The sequence below is a fragment of the Melanerpes formicivorus genome, unplaced genomic scaffold, assembly GCF_026170545.1.
Source record: "Melanerpes formicivorus ecotype bairdi unplaced genomic scaffold, bMelFor1.0.p_v2 SCAF_2, whole genome shotgun sequence".
NCBI lineage: Eukaryota > Metazoa > Chordata > Aves > Piciformes > Picidae > Melanerpes > Melanerpes formicivorus.
Window position 1 is genome coordinate 56945572 of NW_027142354.1, and position 20941 is coordinate 56966512.

Below are 20941 nucleotides of genomic sequence, written 5' to 3' on the forward strand. Positions count from 1 at the left end.
ATGAAAGCAGAAATAAAACTAGAAAGAGCTAGAATCTGTGTTCCTTGAGAAGAATTCATCCTGACTTTGGCTGAGAAAATAAAACCTTGATTAGAGAGTGAAGAAATTGGCGGGGAGGCCTTGATTGGTTTCTCTAATGAGAGGAGACAGTAGAGAGTCCCAGCAATGAAACTATGGAGGCTCCTAAAGAACTGTGTAAATACCCTGTAGGTTTGGGGGTTGTAGCAAATCAGCCTCTGTAGAATGACTGTACTAAAAATCAAGTAAAAGCAAAAAGAAAACCTATTAGGGCGAGATGAATTGTGCAGATGTGGCACTGTCCGGGGCTGCTCCCTGATGAATGCTTCCTGGTGTTTTGGTCAGGTTTGCTGTGAGATCTCCAGGGAGACTGCAAGAGTTCTGTGTTTAATAGCACTAATGTCTAAAATGTGAGCTGGCTTTAATTCAATGCCACTTCACTGATCACATTCATGGCAGGAACGTGTTTGCTGGGTTAGGAGCTGCTGGGAGGGATGGTGCTGCTCGGCAGCTCTTGCCATTGCTCCCCCTCATGCCCCATGCAGAATTTTACCTTTCAGTGCCAAGATTCAGGATTCCACCATTTCCCTTAAATGCAGCTGTATTAATTATGTTGAAACCACAACTGCAGACTTGTGATGAGGGAATCTAATGCTGAGAGCAGTTTAACAAACTTAGACTCACAAAATGGTTTGGGTTGTTAGGGACTTTTAAAGATCATCTAGACCTACCCCCCTGCAGGGACCAGGAACCTTCCCAACTAGATCAGGTTGCTCAGATCCCATCAACCCTGACCTTGAAAGTTTCCAGGGATGGGGCTTCTACCACCTCCCTGGGCAACCTGTGCCAATGTTCCACCACCCTCATAGTAAGGAACTTCTTCCTAATGTCCAATAGCTCTTCACAGAAAGAGAGATTGGCCATTGGAATGTGCTGCCCAGGGAGGTGGTGGAGTCACCATCCCTGGAGGTGTTTAAGAGGAGACTGGATGAGACACTTGGTGCCATGGTTTAGTTGACTAGATGGTGTTGGGTGATAGGTTGGACTTGATGATCTCAAAGGTCTTTTCCAACATGGTTTATTCTATTCTATTCTACCCTGCTCTAGTTTAAAACCATTGTCCCTTGTCCTAGTGCTACATGCCCTTGTAAAATTTGGTAGGCTTGAATCCCACAAGCATGTATGTGCATACTTAACATATGCAAGGTTATAAAATCTGAGTGAGTTTGGGATCATGGGCATGATCTATTGGTGAGTCTCACTGTTTTCTGCTGGAGAGGTGAAAATACTCAACAGAATTTGTGCCCTAAATGAAATCTGTTGAACCACAGCTTCTCACAGAGAACAGAATCATCTCACTGTTTTGACATCTAATTTTCTCTTCTAGCATTGCTTTAAAGGTCACTGCATCTGGCTAACACCAGACATCCTGAAGCAGGATGGACACTGGGGGGCATGGAGCAAGTTTGGCTCTTGCTCTCGGACCTGTGGCACTGGGGTGAAGTACAGGACACGGCAGTGTGACAACCCACAGTAAGCATCCATACCCCTGCACGTTTGTCTGGAGTTGTGTGAATGGGTGGTGCAAACCCTTACTGAGTTACTAGTGCAGTAATGCAGTAAAAGGTGTTGAGTGGAGCTTGCTAAATCTGACCTATAGTGTATGTTGTCAGCAGTTCTGCTTTTGGCCCTGAGCAAGTCATGAATCATCTTTACTTCTCTGTTTAAGCATCCATTAAGCAGTTACAAGCATCTTGAAGGTGCTGCTGCACCATTGCAGAAAGCATAAGTAAAGGTTTAGGGCCCCGTGGATGTCTTCTTTTACTGTGTGAGGATGAAATAATGGCAATGATTTGCTGGATTGTAGAAAATAAATGCATACAGCATTGTGAAATAGTTGTTTATTCCACCTTTTAGAACATTTCAACGTGAAGGCCTTAAAATATGTTCAGACTGCTTTCATTCCGAGGCAGAGCAAAGCTCCAGAGATCAGAACCTTGCCCAAAGTTAATTTTAAGAATATTAAATTGTTGTGCTTCAATAACTTATATGAGGTTGATCTAGAATGATTTGATTTCAGTAACACTGGAAGTATAATCTGTTTAAGATAGCCTGGTAAGTATGGATAATATGCCATGTATCATTCTTGCTATCTTATTCTGAGGCCATAAAGTGTCGAGGTCCAAACAGCAAGAGCTGAAACAATTGTCAGATTGAAATGATTTCACCAGGCAGAGTATTTTTAACATTGACTTTCTCAGTCTGTGCTGATTGAACTTGAGTAGTGTTAAAAATAATCTCATCACTGATTAAAGAGAAGAAGAAAAATAAAGCAGGCCAAGCTGTATGAAGCAGCATGTTCTGATGGAAATTGCTCTGGTAAGAGAAAGTTTACCAGGTCTAATTTCAGCCTTTATTACTTTGGCAGCATGAGAGTGACCTTTATAATTGTGGGCACAGTTTTAGTTGTAAACTCTATTTTCATGTAGGAAAAGCCTCAGGTACTACTGAAAATGTCTTTTCTGTTCCTGGAAGAGGGTGCAAACCCCACTTGCAGCTCCAGATCTGGCAGTGATCTGATGCTGCACATCTGCCTGGGGGCTTCATCATGGAGCTGGGCTCTGGATCTGCTGCTGGCACAGGGGGTGAACTGAGCTGCTGTATCTGTGTGTGCTTTCCTTTCCTGGGCTATGCCAGGAAAATGACTTTTCTTGCTTTTATCAAGTGGTGTGAGGCCCTACTGGCAGAAGTTGCTCTTTAAGAGGGTCAGCAGGTTTTTAAAGGAAAGACAAGTTTTCTATATCAGAAATACACTGCTGGCTTCATCAAGTGCCTACTGATGTGTCTGGGAATTAGATCTCTCCTCAGAGACAGACAATTAATGGCAAAGCTAACTGTGGGTTTCTCTCCTTCACCACAGTCCTGCCAACGGAGGCCGCACGTGTGTGGGGCCAAGCTACGAGTTCCAGCTGTGCAACACTCAGGACTGCCCTAAGGACTTTGAAGACTTCAGAGAGGAGCAGTGCAGGCAGTGGGATCCATACTTTGAGTACCAGAACACGAAACACCACTGGCTCCCCTATGAACACGTTGATGGTGAGCAGTCCCTTTTCCCTATGAGCAGCAGAATCAGTTGCAAGCAGAAGTAAAAATGAAATAAGGAGAGGTGACACTTCTGGGGAAATGGTGTCTCACAAATCTGTCACAAGTTGTTTGGAGGGATCAGTGCATGTAAGTGCATGAGAGATCCAATTCATATCATGGACTTGGACTTTCAAAAAGCTTTGGACCCTGTTCCCCAATAACCTCTCTTCAGCTGATTGATCATGGGATAAAAGGGAATGGTTTTGTGTGAGAGTGTGTGTTCCCCAAGGATGGGTGCTGCTGAGCATATGTGGCTGTGAGCAGGGAAAGAGAGCAAACCAGGCTGGAAAATCTGACTGGCATACAAAGTTGCTCAGGCTGATTGAAGAGAGCTGCAGAAGGACCTTGTGACACTGAATGTGGCAAATGAAGTTTGGTGTAGATAAATGCCAATAATGGATGTGGAGATAAAAAGTGGTGTGCACGTGTGTATGGGTCTGCACACAAAGTGGGCTCCAAGGAGAAGGGTTAGTGAGCTGGGAACAGCTGTAGAAGAACATCAGCAACTGTTGGGAGAGGGATAGAGAGCACTGCTCTGCCTCTGTGTACCTGCACGATGTGTCTGCATTCTAAATACTCCACCAGCGTAGCTCAGGTTGTGCCCTTCTCACTGCTGCCCCCACTGCTACAAACCCTGCAGCTGGACTTGGGAAGGCCCAAGTAAAGCAAACACAAGCAATGACTTCTGAATTAGGAGAGGTTAGACAAACTAAGAGGTTTCAGCCTGAAAAAGTGATTATTTAGATTGAAAAGCTAGTGTTACAGAATTGTGAGGGGCAGGAAGAGACCAAACACAGAATGCTGATTCAGTTTCTCATGACACAAGCCTGAAAACATCAAATAAAGTTATTGGGTGGCAGACATAAAACAAATGAGAGGAAGTACTTCTCCACACAGCATAAAATGAAGCTGGAATTCCGTGCCACAGGAAGATGCAGGTGCCAGAAAGCTTCTAAAAATCATTTTTAAAAACTCTTGAAAGTAATATAATCCATCAAGAACTGATAAACACCCAGTTCCCATCAGCCCCCAAGCTGCAGTTTACCAGAAACATGGGCAATATTCTGAGAAAAGCGTCGTGTTGGTTCTTACATCTTCCTGCAACCTCTGCTGGCAGTGTCAGAGGCAGGTGCTGGCTTGGGGGAGCGCTGAGTCTGAACCAGCACAGTCAAGCTGATGTTTTGCTATCCCAACAGAGATTGCCTCTGAGTACAAAAATGTTCATGTTCCTCTTAATGCCTCTGCTTAACTGCCAGTGAAAGGGCACCTGGTTATTTGAGCCATGAAGGCTGTTGTAGGCTTAGTGCCACATTTTGTTGGACACATGCTTGAGAAGGGGTTTTACCAGAGAAAAAAAGTGGAGGACAATGATTCTCAACTTGTTTGATGAGCAGTGAGAGCTGCTTGCTGTTTTTAAACCTGGTTGTTCCATTTGAATAATGAGTTCTTCAGGGCAGGGTTAGCCTGGCAAGGGGCAGGTAGCAGGCACCCGAGCTGTCCTCAGCCAGGCACCCATTTCTGGGAGGGGAAGGGTCACTTTGGGTCAATCGTTTTGCATTCCAGCGAGAGGATACTCAGCCAGAAGTTAATAGCAAATTCCTTGCAATTAATTTGCCTGACTTTCTTCCCAAACTGTTCTCAGGGTTCCATCATTCTTCTCATGCCATCTTGTGCAATCTGGGATTTTCAGGGGCACAGCCTCACAGCACAATTTCATGAAATAGCTTTGCTGGTATAGGGAGAGGTGCCGAGTGCTGTGGCTCACAGGACCTTTGCTTCCATTTAGCCTTTGGAGCAGTCAGTTGCAAATACCACAGAAACTAATCAGATGGTTTTCTGTTAAATTCAATAGCTTCTGGATCAGAAACCAGCAGCTCACTGATGTCTGAACACTGATCACTGGGCACCACTGGTTTCCCAAAGAGCTGCGGTGCAACTGCAGCCACCTTTAGAGCTCCATTTACCTTTGCAGGGTCATTAGAGGGAATGGCTTTTATGTGGAAACAAGGCCAGAGGGTGGCTTGTGCTTGAACTCTTCATATATTCTAAACCTCCTTTTGTAAAGATAAGGCATATCAGGGGCATTCTTTGTGCAGATAATGCAGCCATGGCTAAAAAAGTGGCATAGATCCATACACTCCACATGCAGCTCAGCTGGATATGTCTGATAAATTGTGTGTGTGATGGGAACAGAGAGCAGCATCTCATCCTCTGGCCAGAGAAAAGCCACCAACTGGGGTACACCCCAGTGTGTGCTTGAGCACCCTGGTGCCATGTTGTGCCATGCTTCTGCTCCAGACCCCCTGAGCACCCTATCTCCCAGCCCTGGTTGGGCTCACATACCCCTGTGCCACGCATCTGCCAGGGCATTATAGAGTGACATTGGCTATTAGTTCCCAGCCTCAATTAAACAAGAAGGAAACACGTGGGAAGCAGGGAAGAGACAGGCTTGTGGTCACGTCCATGCTCCTGCACCTCTGCTATGCCCAACACCAGTGAATGACAAGAAAATAATTCTTTGCAATTAACAGGGACCAATTTAACGGCACTTGAACATTTACTGTGCCCATGCAGCAATGGGAAGAGAACCCTCTCTGAAATAAAGCCCTTGTGCAGAGCTGCTGGCACCCAGTCAGACCTTCCATCGCGTGCAGTGGATGTATGGGGTGAGGGGGTGCGGAGGGTACGCACGCAGGAGGTGTGTGTGTGGGTGGGTGAGCTGTGTTCCATGCATAGTTCAATGTTTCTAATCTATACAAATGCATCAGGCTTGTCTTTATTATCATCTCAATAGTCCCTTATTAGGAATCTACAGAAGACAAGTAAAGTTCCTGCTTCAATAGTCTGGATCCTACATTTTCAGTTTGACATCTCTGTGTTGATCAGGAGCACTAACAAAGGTCTCTGATGTACCAGTACCCAGTGGCCATGTGGACATCAAGAGCAGTAACAAGGACTTTATGAAAAGAGGGCAGAGGCCATGGAACTGTACAGGGGAAGAGCACAGAGGGCCTGTGAAGATTTCTTTTAATTGAGCTGCTATAATGCAAAGGTTGTTACCATTTTAAACGATGGGAAAAGTGTCCCCAATCTTCATCACATTAAAATAGCAGAATCTTTATTTATTTCATCTGACAGAAAGGCCATTTGCTCTTCACTGCCAAGGAAAGCACAGTGTATCCTGTCATGTGGCAGGGGACAGCAAGAGATAGGGCTAAAATAAAATACACTGATGGAACACAACTTGATTCAGCCACTGACTTGTCATTTCAGCTGGTTATATTCTGGGCTTAACTCTGTGTTGCAGAGGAGGAGGAAGAGTTTAGTCTGGAGGTTAGGAGGAAGTTCTGCACAGAGAGAGTGATTGCCCATTGGAATGGGCTGCCTGAGGAGGTGGTGGAGTCACCATCGCTGGAGGTGTTCAGGAGGAGACTTGATAGGGTGCTTGGTGCCATGGTTTAGTTGATTAGGTGGTGTTGGATGATAGGTTGGACATGACGATCTTGGAGGTCTCTTCCAACCTGGTCTGGTCCATTCCATTCCATTCCATTCCATTCCATTCCATTCCATTCCATTCCATTCCATTCCATTCCATTCCATTCCATTCCATTCCATTCCATTCCATTCCACTCTAAGAGGCACCGATAGCTTGTCTGGCTATTGGTTCATGTCTAAGCAGTAAAACCAGGCTTTTTTCTGAGCCTCTTCAGTATCTCACCTTGTTTAATGACTTAAACTATCATAAATATGAGTACAATGACGAGTGAGAATTAACTTTATGATTAGCTATGGTCCAGCTGTCTCTGAAGACTGGGTGCCAGACGCCCTCAGAGTGGGACAGCTGCTTTTAATGGCAGAATAGTTCTGCTTTTCTCAGATTAAAGTGCAAAGCAGGAGAAGCTGATGCAGAAACCTGCATCTCTCACAGGTAGCAGCCTGTGGAAACCACTGCCAGATTGCACCATCTGCCAAAGGCTTAAAGACAGACCTGCCCATCATAGTAAATGATCTGTTTTACTTAAGACTGTCTCCTAATGATGACACATGGGTGCTTTGTGAGTCAGCAGTTTCCAAATGATGGCACAGCCCTTGAGAGGGGATGAGCGTTGATGATTTATGGGGTGGCCTGCTGCTTTCTGTCACGTGTGTAAGAAGAGAGAGCCAACACTACTGAAAGTGCTGTTCACAAACTCAGCAACTGAACTGCTAGAGCTAAGCATGCACCATTTGGGTCGTTTTCTTTTTCAGCCAAGGAAAGATGCCACTTGTATTGCGAGTCGAAGGAAACGGGGGACGTGGTGTATATGAAGAGGATGGTACACGACGGCACCCGCTGCTCCTACAAAGATGCCTACAGCATCTGTGTGAGGGGAGACTGCTTGGTAAGCTGTTGCTGGATTGTTTCAGAGCTCAGTATTGTCAGAACTATTAAAATAATAGCATGAGTGCTCCTCTCCGTGAGGGACTATTGAAGTAAGTATAACAACGCTTTGGGCCAGAAGGAGATTTCATTGGGACTCTTGTCACAGTATCAGGCATGATATTCACAGTTGCCATCAGATTGTATGTGACTCGACTCCAACAGCACCTACCTACACAAGTCATGTTTAATGCAGTATTTTCATAGAATCAGAATGGCCTAGACTGGAACAGACCTTAAACATCATCTGTTCCAACCTCCCTGCCATGGGCAGGGACGCCTCTCAACTAGCCCAGTTTACTCAAGGCCCCATCCAACCTGGCCTTGAACATCTCCAGGGAGGGAGCATCCACAGCTTCTCTTGACAATCCATTCCAGAGTCTTGCCACCCTCACAGTGATGGATTTCTTGCTAAGATCCAATCTAAACCCATCCTGCTTCAATTTAAATCCATTTCCCCTTGTCCTGTCAGCGGACACTCTTGTACAAAATCCCTCTCCAGCCTTCCTGTAGGTTCCCTTCAGGTACTGGAAGGCAGTTATAAGGTCCCCCTGGAGTCTTCTCTTCTCCAGGCTGAGGGTTCCCTTCACCTATCCTCATAGCAGAGGTGTTTCAGCCATTTTGAAGATGAACTGTTGCAATTAGCTGTCAATAAAAGCTTTTCCCAATGAGGTTTAGGGGGCTAGATTGTACAATGGAATAGGAGCACGCAACAGCTTTCAGGGGAAGCAGTGTTAAGATATGGCTGCTGAGCATTCCCTCTGCATTTGATCATGCTATTTTTAACAAATCAATGGCAGTTCCTCTAAGCTGGGATCTGCCACAGGTCATCTTTCAGCAGAATTAGAGGCTCTTGACTGGTGGAGGTGCTTATCCCCACATAGATCCCTTGATTCTCTTGGAATTTAAGCATCTGCTTCAAGATAAGCTGAGGCTTAAAAGCTTTTCCTTAGCTGTGCTGCTTCCTTCAGTAAGATGACCTCTGTGACGCATAATATAAAAATCAAATCACCTGACTGATGGCTGTTAGAGTCACTGGAAGTGTTAGAATCTGTTTAGGTGTTGATCTTCCAGGAAAAGGTCTTTGCTGAAGCAGAAGTCTGGGGTTTGATACCTAAAGCGAAGGCTGGTGGTGAATGGTGGGGTGGGTAAATAACAACTGCTCATTTTTGTGCACAGAAAGTTGGGTGCGACAGGGTCATAGGCTCCACGAAGCAGGAGGATAAGTGTGGTGTTTGTGGAGGAGATAATTCCCACTGCAAAGTGATGAAAGGAACATTCTCAAGAGTTCCAAAGAAACAAGGTCAGTGCATTCAGTCTGTTTTGTCCTGGGGAGTTTTTTGTTTAATCTCTTCTGAGCGATCCCAGACCATTGACAGCATCACTAATTCCATAAACTCTCTGAACTTTACTATGAGAGATGTCTAGAATTCGAAAATAAGACTTCTGTAGTCACTTAAGTCTGCTGACATCAGGACCTGTGCAGGCATAGGCTTATTTGTGCTGTTGATGCCACTCACCCGCTCTGTGCGAGTCACTGGAGTGCTGCAATAATACAGCATCATCCCTCACTGTCAGGCAGGAGCTTGCCTGGTCTCTCTGTGGGTGCACATGGAGCTCAAAGCCCATTTTAGTCTGAAGAAACACTTCTTGTTGATACTTAAAGCATTTTGATTCTGACCCAAAGGCCGTTGTCCCTGTTACGTTCCATCACCTGGCACAGAAATCGGGGTGGGAATGGTGCTGGATTAGGTTCAGCTTCCTGTAATATACCCTGCTTTTAGAAAATAAGATTTATTTATAAACCTCAGAGAGACTCCTCCTGTTTGGGGAATACTAACCAGTTACTATCTTTTTTTTTAAATACTACAATAAAGGGCACATTAAGATGTTTGAAATTCCTGTTGGTGCGAGACATTTACTTATACAGGAAACAGACGCCACCAGTCATAACCTGGGTAAGTATTTAACAAGAAGGAACATTTTCAGTTAGAGTTCTTTATTCTGCTGTTTATTTTTGTCCCTGGAGCCTCTGACAATGTGCTTATGCATTTGTTTAAAGCCATTATCCTCCCACTCCACATACCTCCTTTCAGTATGTTAAATTAGGAAACCCTGTGCTCTACTCCTGGTGTCCTAGCCAGAAGATCCTGGTCTCCAAACTGGTGACACATGGGTTTGATGGGTGACCACTAGATGGATAAGGAACTGGCTTGATGGCCGCACCCAAAGAGTGGCTGTCAATGGCTCCATGTCCCAGTGGAGGCCAGGGACAAGCAGAGTCCCTCAGGGATCAGTCCTGGGACCTGTCTTGTTCAACATCTTTGTCAGTGACATGGACAGTGGCATTGAGTGCACCCTCAGCAAGTTTGCTGATGACACCAAGCTGTGTGGGGCAGCAGACACGCTGGAGGGAAGGGAGGCCATCCAGAGGGACCTTGACAGGCTGGAGAGGTGGGCACAAGCCAACCTCAGGAGGTTCAATAAGAGCAAGTGCAGGGTCCTGCATCTGGGTCGAGGCAAACCCAGGCACAAATACAGGCTGGGCAGTGACTGGCTGGAAAGTAGCCCTGAGGAGAGAGACTTGGGGGTGCTGGTGGACAAAAAGCTCAACATGAGCTCTCAATGTGCTCTTGCAGCCCGCAAAGCCAATCAGATCCTGGGCTGCATCAGGAGAAGTGTGGCTAGCAGGTCGAGGGAGGTGATCCTCCCCCTCTACTCAGCCCTGGTGAGACCCCACCTGGAGTACTGTGTCCAGTTCTGGAGCCCCTATTACAAGAGGGATGTGGAGGTGCTGGAACGTGTCCAGAGAAGGGCCACGAGGATGATCAGAGGGCTGGAGCACCTCTCCTATGAGGACAGACTGAAGGAGTTGGGGCTGTTCAGTCTGGAGAAGAGAAGGCTCCAAGGTGACCTCATTGTGGCCTTCCAGGATCTGAAGGGGGCTACAGGAAGGCTGGGGAGGGACTGCTCAGGATATCAGGTAGTGATAGGACTAGGGGGAATGGAATGAAGCTGGAGGTGGGGAGATTCAGGCTAGATGTGAGGAGGAGGTTCTTCCCCATGAGAGTGGTGAGACCCTGGAATGGGTTGTCCAGGGAGGTGGTCGAGGCCCCGTCCCTGGAGGTGTTTAAGAGCGGGCTGGATGAGGCTCTGTCCAGCCTGATCTAGTGTCGGGTGTCCCTGCCCATGGCAGGGGGGTTGCAACTAGATGATCCTTGTGGTCCCTTCCAACCCTGAATGAAACTATGAAACTAAGATCCCTGCCTTGGTGTGTGCATGTGCAAGCTGCTGGGAGAGGAGCTGAGTTACATTACAGGGTGCAATATATTATCTGAATGTGCATCCCTCCTTCCCATCCTCAGTCATTTCCCAGCTCCACCCAAATCCGCTTCAGATTCTGCCCCACTGCTAACAGTATTGACAGGAGGCTGCCCGATCAATCCTGCAGCTTAGAAAGTAATTGCAATCCGCTCCTCGCCGTGCCCTGGGATCAATGCGAGGCAGTGCCTGGTGGGCTCTTATTAATTGGAAGTGGCTTCACAGCCAATGACCCACTAATTGTACTGTGAGTCATCCCACCCTCCTGCCACAGAATGCTTCCCTTGCTGCCCCGTGCAGCCTGGCCCCATGGATCAGGAGGGTAACTGGTCGCCAATTCAGACAAGGTTGTGCTTGTGGTTTGGAGTAAGCAATAGACAGGGGCCACCAGCAGCTTGCTTACCATGAGGAGGACATTGAGGTGCTGGAGGGTGCCCAGAGAAGTGCAGCGAGGCTCATAAAGGGTCTTGAACAAAGTCCTACGAGGAGCAGCTGAGGGAGCTGGGGTTGTTCAGCTTGGAGAAGAGGAGGCTGAGGGGAGACCTCATCATGCTCAACAGCTACCTGAAAGAAGGTTGTAGCAAAGTGGGGACTGGCCCCTTCTCCCAGGTAATAAGCAATAGGACAAGAGGAAACAGACTTAAGTTGCACCAGGGGAGGTTTAGATTGGATGTTAGGAAAAGTTTCTTCACCAAAAGCATCATCAGGCACTAGAACAGGCTGCCCCACAGGGATGTGGGGGAGTCACCATTCCTGAAGGTGTTTAAAAGACATCTGGGTGAGGTGCTTAGGGACATGGTCTAGCAGCTGTGTACAGGGAGATGTTAGGTTATAGCTGGACTCAATTATCTTAAGGTCTTTTCCAACCAAGCAGTTCTATGTTGCAGCCAGTGCTGAGGGAGCAGGATGCTGAGGTAGCTGCTAGAGAGAGGAGGGAGTTAAAACCTCTTGTTAAATAACAAAGTCCCTAATTCTTCTAGTGAAGAGAACAAATTTTCTGTCTCAAGAGAAAACCAAGAATACAGAGGTGTCTGAAGTCTCTCCAGGGTGAAGGATGGGGCAGTGGTGACAGCTGAACCAGCGGGCTCGGGTGCTGTGTGCCATAGCAGGCGCCTGCAAAGCAGCAGGAGCTTAAGCAGAGCTGCGTCAGTGTCAGGGCTGGATCTGAGCAGGAGAATTAACACAGTTTATAAAGTCTCTCTCTCACTGTGGGGACCTGCTGGGGGTTAGCCCAGTAGCCTTTTTCTCATGGAACTGTAACAGCCCCCTGAGCCGTTTCACAACATGTGAAAGAGCTGAGTAGCAGTGGGGGCCCCCACACCCCCCCGGGCTCTCAAATTGGCTCGGGTTTGGCCACTGGGCTCAGAAGTTGTCAGTCGGGAGCAGGCAGGCGGCAGCACGCCGTGCGGTCACGCTGGCCTCGTTTCTCTGGCAAGGCAAGCTATGAAAAAGAGAAAAAAGGATGATTGATGTTGCTGGAGCTGTTGGCAGCTTAGTGAAACACCTGAAAAAGTCTTTCCAAACCTGAGAGGGATCAGAGGGAAAATGCAGGCTGGCCTTTTCTGTGTCACCCACTGGGACAAGAGCAGAACAAAACTCCAGATCAGAAGCGAGCCTCTGACATTCTCTTTCCTTATGTTGTCCTAGCAATTAAAAACCGTGAAACAGGGAAATTCATTCTGAGTGAAGACAACTACGTGCCAGACTCTAAAGTTTTTATTGACATGGGTGTGGAGTGGGAATATCGGAATGACGATGATAGAGAGACCGTGCAGACCATGGGACCGCTGCGTAATGGAATAGTTATTCTGGTAAGTCAAATGCAAACCATCTCCCACGGAACACAGTGTCAGGGTTACAGAGCTGTAATGTGCTATAATATATTTTATATTCCTCTTGTGAGTTACAGGAAGACATCTGCTTCAATTATAAGACAATAGAAGATGTATTTTAATTCCTTTCTCCTAATCCATTGCTCTGTAGGAGAGTTGTTGTAACTCAGGGTTCTGTGCTGAGCAACCAACCCTCCTGAGGATGGCCAGCAAATGGCCACTGTGTAAAGGATTTTCAGCTTTCCTATCCTAGCTGACCTGTGAGCATTAGTCAGAAGGTCAGAATGGTTCATAGCAGATAGATTTAATAACAACTCCTCCTCCTCTCTATGTTTTGAAAGTGTATACTGCAAAGGCAGATGCAGGGGGTTGGAACTAGATGATCCCTTGTGGTCCCTTCCAACCCTGACTGATACTATGATACTATGATTCTTGTGCTCCCAACTCTGCAGTTCTCAAACCCAGCCTCCTGTGTTCCTTTCTCATTGCAAAGAAGCAAACAATAGACTACAATGAGTAGGTTGATTCAGAATCCCTCTGCAAGCAGCTGTGCTGTGTTGATCTACACCAGCTGAACATCAGAGGAGGAATAAATATTATGTTTTCAAAGGACCACTATTTTATGCTTTATTCACATTGAGTTCTATTTTCTTTCATTTGTGTGTTAGTAAGAACTCTTTCTAAACAATTTATATCTCTGTTAGGCTAAAGTAACAAGCTTCACAGAATTCTCAGGATTATCCTGAGTATATTTGTGATTTATCAGACACATAAGCAGTTTTCTTCACTGCTTTCAGTTATCTGTGCATTTGAATACGCTTTGTCTCCTGTGGAACTATCCATTATCATTTTAGTACAACATTTCCTTCCTTTATGATGGGATATGGAAAAAATTTAGTGTCATGAAGTCAGTCCAATGCTGGCAGGAAAAATCAGTCTAAATCAACAACAGTCTTTCTTAATATGCAGTTTAGAAACTCTGTGCTGTAAAGCCAGAGCTACTTTTTCATCAGGAGGACAACAAAGAGAAAAGTGTTGAGTGCAGCTAAGAGGTTTAAATCCCTCCAGGGATGGTTTTACATCTAAGCCATGATGACTGTGATTTCACATCACCTCACACAGCTTCTGATACCACTTTTGTATCTTTTTTCCCGGCATCTTTTTGGCTTACTAGGTGATTCCTCATGGTGGGGCCAAGATATCTTTGACTTACAAGTATATGATCCATGAAGATTCCTTGAATGTAGATAACAATAATGTTTTGGAAGATGACTCAGTATCATATGAATGGGCTTTGAAGAAATGGTCCCAGTGTTCAAAACCTTGTGGAGGAGGTAAAAACAAAAACAACCCAGAGCATTCAGAATTGATTAAAACTGTAAGAGTGAACATCATGTGTGGAATTCACGGCCGCAAGACATTAAGGAGTCCAGGAATATGGGAGGGTTTTATTTCAGTTAAGAAACAGAGCAATAAATAATGGAGGGAGTTATTTATGGGGGCAGGCCTGGGGTGGCTCATGACTGATGTTTATGAAACTGAAAAATTATACAGAAGTGCAAGACATGGATGAAAGTTTCCAAGCTGCAAGGGTGCCAAAGCTCAAGGTGCTACAGGCAGCACTTAGTAAACCCACATCCTGTAATGTGAGCCTTGCAATGTCAGACCCCTGCTCTTGGGGCCAGAACTATACCCTGATGCTGTTCACCAGGGTGATGTTAGGTGGCAGTGATGGAGTGTGGCCGTGTAGGTTTGGAGAATGCTTTTGAAATGTTAGATATTATCTTTCTCTTTATAGCTTGCCATGAAAAAATAAAGGGGATGAGCCACGCAGCGGGGTGCTAAATGTACATGAAAAAATGTTTATTCAGAGCAATTTAGTTCCCTTTGTAGTGTGTTCATCTGTAGTTGGAACTGAAACCTTTGACTGTCTGTGCAGTTTGTCTGAAAGCTGAGTGCTGTGTAAGATCTGCCAGTACTGGATAAGAAGAATGTCTTTCTGCAGGCTACCAGTTCACCAAGTACGGCTGCCGGAGGAAGGCTGACCACAAGATGGTTCATCGGAGCTACTGTGAGCTGATCCAAAAGCCCAAGCCCATTCGCAGGGTCTGCAACCTCCAGGAGTGCTCCCAGCCCATGTAAGCATCACTGCCCACCAGCACTGTACCCACACGGCACTTGTCACCTGGGAAGAGGTGATTTAAACTTCACCTCCACGTATTACTCCAGAGACCCAGGACTGTGAGTCCAGCCCCCTTTGCAGTCAGCAGAGGCATCCTCAACTAGATCAGGTTGCCTTGTTAAGCCTCACTTTGACCATCTCCAGGTATGGGGCCCAACCACCTCCCTGGGCAACTTGTTGCAGCATTCCACCACCCTCATGGTAAAGAATCTCAATCTGCTCTTCTACAGTTTGAAGCCATTTCCCTTCATCCTATCACTGCAGGCCTTTGCAAACAGTCTCTCTCCATCCTTCTTGTAGGCTCCTTTCAGGTACTGAAAGGCTGCTATTAGGTCTTCCCAGAGCCTTCTCTTCTCCAGGCTGAACAAGCCCAGCTCCCTCAGCCTGTCCTCCCAGGAGAGGATGCTGTATTCTGCTTGTAGAAATACTCTTTCTGGCACTGCTGGTTCCTATTACTTTTGACATAAGCTGGACTAGAAAAGAAGTGCTGTCTTGATCCAGACATTTATGTTCAGGCTGTCTTGAGGTAATAAGAAACAACAGTCATAAATTCAATTTCTAGCAGTTGATTTTACACAGTGTGAGTTAACCATTTAAGAAGAAATTTACAGAGCATTACATAAGGAAGCTGATGACATAGAGCCTCCCAGATCCAAATCTTCCTGAAGTTCATAGCCCACTTTTGGATGTTTGAACACAGGGGAAAATACGTGGCCTGTTAGATTCCTCTGCCTGCCCTGGTGGAGCATGGCATGCCTGCTGTACCTTGCTCTTGCCTATACGGAGGCCAGTGTTATAACTATTTTAACTCACATTTTGTAGGTGCTATTTTTGCCTTACACATATAAAGCTCATATATCCCTCATGTTGCTACTGCAGCAGGAAAGGGGTCTGTTGATCCCAGCTTTTCTCTCTGGAGAGTAAGTCCAGAATCCAGGAAGAAGAGTAAATAAGTAGAGCATACCACACAATATTTCCTAACTTGCTTTCAAAAGAGATTTGAAAGAGAGAGAAGTCAAGAAACTGTGCTCCATAAACTCAGCATGGGCCAGGGTTTAACATTCATTTATTGGAGAGCTGGAGTCGTGACCTAGCTGTATCTTGGGCTCTCTGGAAGGGACTGTATTCTTCTTTCAGCTGCAAATATAATTGGGCCCAGGTACTACAAAGACTCAGTAGGAACCTAAATTGTGCTTGGACTTCTGAATGTTTCAGTCACCTCTGTTTCCATAGAGCAGCACTGGAGCATTCTTCACCTGTGCATGGGAGAGGCAATTATTTAAGAGATTTTTGTGAAGCTCTGTGCCACCCACTACACTAATACCTGCTCTCAGAAAGCACCTTAGGATTCATGGCTTTGTGCTCCACAGCACTCACCTTCCCCCACAGCTGTGGCAATTCAATAGGCTACAAAGAGAAATTTGGGTGAAATTGCCACTTCTTGTTTAACTCAAGTGCTCAGTGCATGGCTTTGTGCCCATGCCATTGCTCTGGTCCTAAACCCAGGATTTTATGAGCCTTCAGGACAATTGCTTCAAACTCAGGATATTTCCTTAGGTTCTACAGAGTTCTTTTGTTTAAGTTTATCCCCTGAATCTTGTTTACACTGATCAATGTTTCCTTCTTGCAGATCTCTGCATTCTGTAAATATTTATAGGCTACTGTATATCTTCACTTGATTATAACCAAGTTTCCAGTACTCTGCATGAATTTCCTCTGGTCCTGTCTGTCCTTGCTGCTCTTCTCTAAGCTTCTTACCATTTCTAGCTGCAGCTCTTGAGCCAGTTTGGACGATCTGCCACGTTTTCAGCTATGCCATGGTTACAAGCCATAGGTTTCATTTCTCAGTGGGCCAAACAGATTGAGATGTTATGAACTCAGACTTTCTGGTTGTCAGTGGAGTGTTGCCTTACCCAAACCCAAACATTTGTAACACTGAGGACAATGATTTGCCCAAACTCAGTGCAAAGAGCACTGATAGCATAGCTGGCTCTGCCACTGCTTCAGCAGATGGTGCTGGCATGGCCATGGGGCATCCTGGTATGGGTGAGACTGGAGCTGCATTTCTGGCCAGGATGTTTTGGATGTATTCCTGTGGGAACCAACTGTGGGATGTGTGTGGGATATGCTATGAAACAAGGCATGGCTCGTGTGCCAAGACCTGGGAAGCTCAGCAGCACCCTTGGGGAGCTGTTTTGACATAAATGCTACCATATTTTTATTTGCAGTTTTGGAATGGCCAAATTAAAAATCAAAGCAAATAAAGCAAAGTAAGAATAAAGCTTCTCTTAGAGATAATGCAAAGGAATAACTTGAAAGGTCTGGGTCTTATTAGTGATTGTTTTTTTCAGGGACACAGTCAAATAGCCCTCACCATAACCACATCTGGGTTTTCCTATCTTCTTTTTGCATACATAACATCCTGTTAAACCTGTGTTTAAGAGTTAGAGTTCTACAAAGAGTTCAAACTCACCTTATTCAGGAGAGAGAGAGAGAGAATTTGACTCACATTTTTCTCTTTTCACTGTCCCAGCTGGGTGACAGGAGAGTGGGAGCCTTGCAGCAAAAGCTGTGGGAAAACAGGCTACCAGGTACGCTCTGTCCGCTGCATCCAGCCCCTGCACGACAACACAAATCGCTCTGTTCACACCAAGTACTGCAACAACGACCGCCCGGAGGGCAGGAGGCCTTGCAACAGGGAGCTTTGCCCAGCGCAGTGGAGAATAGGATCCTGGTCACAGGTCAGTCTCTTGCTGGAGCTCTCAAGCAGCTGATTTCTTATGATGCAAGGGAGAAAAATCTTGACATTCACTCTGTGCTTCCTGTTCAAGTGCTCTGACACAATAAGCTAAGGCCCACACACAGGGTGTGCTGCTTCCACTGCTACTAATGCTGCAGAAAGTGCATTAGATGGAGAGATGGTGGCAGTGAAACAGGCAGCACAGCTGTCCTGCAGTGATGCTGGCTGATCCACACCCCGTGAGCCACTCGTGGAAGATGTGAGGAAAGCTGACTTCAGCCTTCTTTTTAGTCTGCCTACTTGTTGACACAAGCTGAGAGGAGGGCAATTAATTATTTTATCACTACCTTATTTTCTTTCAAATAAAGAGGACTTTAAAGTCTTCAGAGTCTGTGAAAGAAGTTAGATATCAACACTTGTGGAGATTCAAAGGTGTGAGCATCTTCAGTGTGAAGGCTTTCTGCAGATTTAGCTGCTCAGTCTTGTCAGGTGTGTCAGTAAGCCAGAGGACAGAATTTTTCACCTAGGGAACACAGCATGCCTGTTCATGGAGCAATTTCCACTCTACCTTTTTTGATTGCCATTGCTCTGGGCTAAGCAGGACTTGTGACTGTCATAATAAGTGCCAGGAGCTCAGCCCATAACTCCTTTCTTAGAGTGTTTCACCACTACTGGTGTACCACCGAAAGCAGTAGGTACAGCTGTGGTTCAAAGAGCATAGCATAGCAGCTCAAACCCCAGGCAGTACTTTAGCACTTAAAATTTAGTTTTTACTCCAGTGTTTCCAGAGGGTGGGCAGGGCTCTGACTGGTGCATCTGCTTTCAGTGCTCTGTCAGCTGCGGCAACGGCACGCAGGATCGCCCGGTCCTGTGCCGCACCAGGGACAACGCCGTCGGCCTCTGCAAAGAGAATAAACCAGAGACTGTAAGGGTTTGCAGACTACCTCCGTGTCCAAGTAAGTGCTTGTCTTCTCCAGCAAATATCACTTGCTGAAACAAGTTGTGTTGATTGTATTTATTTGAAATGCCTTCATTGAATTTATGCTTATGTGCTGTGGCTTGGGGTGGCCATTCTCCCTAGCCTTGGGTGTGAGCAGACTGTCCAAATGGAGAGCTGCTGTGTGGCCATGTGGGCATGTGCTTGGTTGTTTCTCATGGTGGGGAGCATCCCAGGACAGCAGGAGGGGCTGTGGCAGACCTCAGCACAGCAGTAGTGGCTGGATCCAGCCAGCAGCCAACAGCTGCCCTGGGTGAGGAGCACTGCCTGAATCCAGCTCCATGCCCCTGAGACGTGCCGGGCTTGGCAGGAGGCTGCTGGGTTGTGCCTAATCAAGGGTATCATGTACAAAGATGCCTCTTTGTTTTCCCCATATGCCATGAGACTTCCTGGTTTCTTTTCCACTCTGTCAAGCCCAAGTTATCTCCAGAGGTTATATAATTCAGTTTTTTAAAGCTGTAATGAATTTGTTCCTGCTTAATCCAGGACACTAATGCCTTTATCCTTGTTAACTTCCCAGCTGCTGGGAAGTGACAGTTGTGTTACAGATTCTTACTACTAAGTAATAAATATTTTTCTCTTATTTCTCATGTGTATCTCGGCATAGATTTTGGTTCCTAATTAGTTAAAACCAAGCTGTCAATTATGTCTCCAATACAAAGACTTAAAAGAGGCAGCATAACTAAACTAGACTGGATGTATCTTAGAACACAGTTGATGCTGCTGTGAGTCGTGCTGGGGAGCTGCCCTTCAGGCTGTTGGCTGCAGTGCTGGCTGGCAAGTGCTGGACACAAGTTGTGGCAGACCAGCCAAAAAGCACCCTCTGTCCCAAATTACAGAGCCTGGCCATAGTCCTTCCCTGGGCTCCTTCGCCACTGGAGCCCACTCACTCCCTTGGCTTCTCACCCTCTGGCAGGTCAGTTATGTAATGCTAACATCTCTTACCTCTTTTTTTTTCCCCCCTCTCCTCAAGGAAACGTTTCTGATCCTTCAAAGAAAACCTACATGATACAATGGCTGTCAAGACCTGATCCAGACTACCCCATCCAGAAAATATCTTCAAGTAAAAGACCCATTTATAACTCTGCCTTTGCCCTTAAATGCATGCCACATCGAGTGTGGACTTTGCCTTTTGCTCTCTTCTTCTCTCTATGCGGAAAGTTCCCTTGACTTTGCCAAGTTTAAATCTTGGGGCTGAATCTGTTTTTTCACACCAGGCACTTGGTGCTGGGTGTCTTTCTTCTCTGGAGCTTGCGTAGCACTGGTGGTGGAGGTCTTGAAGTGTTGGATGTGTGAAGTTGGATCTCCACGGTATGTTGCAGTCCTCTGGACGGGAGCTGGGATCGGTTTGCTTGTTGCTTGGTGATGGTGAAAAAAGGCTCTCACTGGGTCACGACGTTCAGTTTGATAGCAAAACTGAGAACTTATTGTGAATGTGATCACATCACAATAATGACACCTTGTAGTGCTAAAGTTCTCCTTTATCTAAGAAACCTAAATCTCCTAACTCTCTCGTTTCAGTTTGCAGACAGGGCAGTCTGACAAGCGGCAGAGGTGTTTCATTCCATTTTCCCTCGCGGCGCCGTTGCTTTCCTTGCCTTTGCTGCTCTCTTTGGCTTTTTGCAATTCCTGCCCCTCACATGGAAGGTTGAACCTGTGGAGGGCTGACTGGGAAGCAGCAGCTCAGTTTCTGTCGGTACTTTCCGTGCTGCTACGACGCCGTGGGCTCTCTCCAAGCCCCCCGGTGGCGGTCAGGACCGTTTCTCCTCGGGGGGGAAAAGCCGCGGTCGTTTTTCCCGTCGCACAATTTTTGCCGGTTCGGCATCCTTTGACTTTGGGGAGGGCAGGGAAGCAGGGCAGGGAAGCAGGGCAGGCGTGGCGTGGGCCGTGCTGAAGGTTGCCTGGGGGGGTTTTTTTCTTAACCTGGCGGAGGCAATAGGTTGTGTTCGCGGAGCACAGTGTCTCCAGCTGCTCAGCACAGAGCTGTTTATACTCATTCCATCTTTGGTCTCTTTTCACCACGTGCATGTCTGTCGTGCCTGGCACGGCTGTGCGTGTGTGTGCGTGTGCGTGCGTGTGCGCTCTCTAGATGTGTCAGCTGGCAAACATAACGGTGTGAACTACTACTGAATTACCTCAATTTTTATTGCTTTGGGGTTTGGTTTGGTTTTTTGGTTTTGGGTTTTTTTTTGTGGTTGGTTATGGTTTTTTTTTTTATTTGCTTAGAAGAATTTTAGAGAAATGCCTTAATGTTGAAATGTCAATGGCATTAATTCACCAGATCCAG

The 20941-nt window shown here is 46.3% G+C and overlaps 1 protein-coding gene across 1 annotated transcript in view; it reads left to right on the forward strand.

Moving 5' to 3' along the window:
* The window catches only part of ADAMTS2 (ADAM metallopeptidase with thrombospondin type 1 motif 2), a 209518-nt gene that overhangs the window by 179599 nt on the left and 8978 nt on the right, over nt 1–20941 (forward strand). The window contains exons 11-21 of the mRNA XM_068162698.1: nt 1406–1551; nt 2939–3114; nt 7411–7544; nt 8762–8885; nt 9460–9540; nt 12551–12714; nt 13910–14069; nt 14741–14873; nt 17451–17658; nt 18484–18613; nt 19628–19717. Coding sequence (XP_068018799.1) covers nt 1406–1551; nt 2939–3114; nt 7411–7544; nt 8762–8885; nt 9460–9540; nt 12551–12714; nt 13910–14069; nt 14741–14873; nt 17451–17658; nt 18484–18613; nt 19628–19717 — 1546 coding nt within the window. The remainder of the gene's footprint in view (nt 1–1405; nt 1552–2938; nt 3115–7410; nt 7545–8761; nt 8886–9459; nt 9541–12550; nt 12715–13909; nt 14070–14740; nt 14874–17450; nt 17659–18483; nt 18614–19627; nt 19718–20941) is intronic.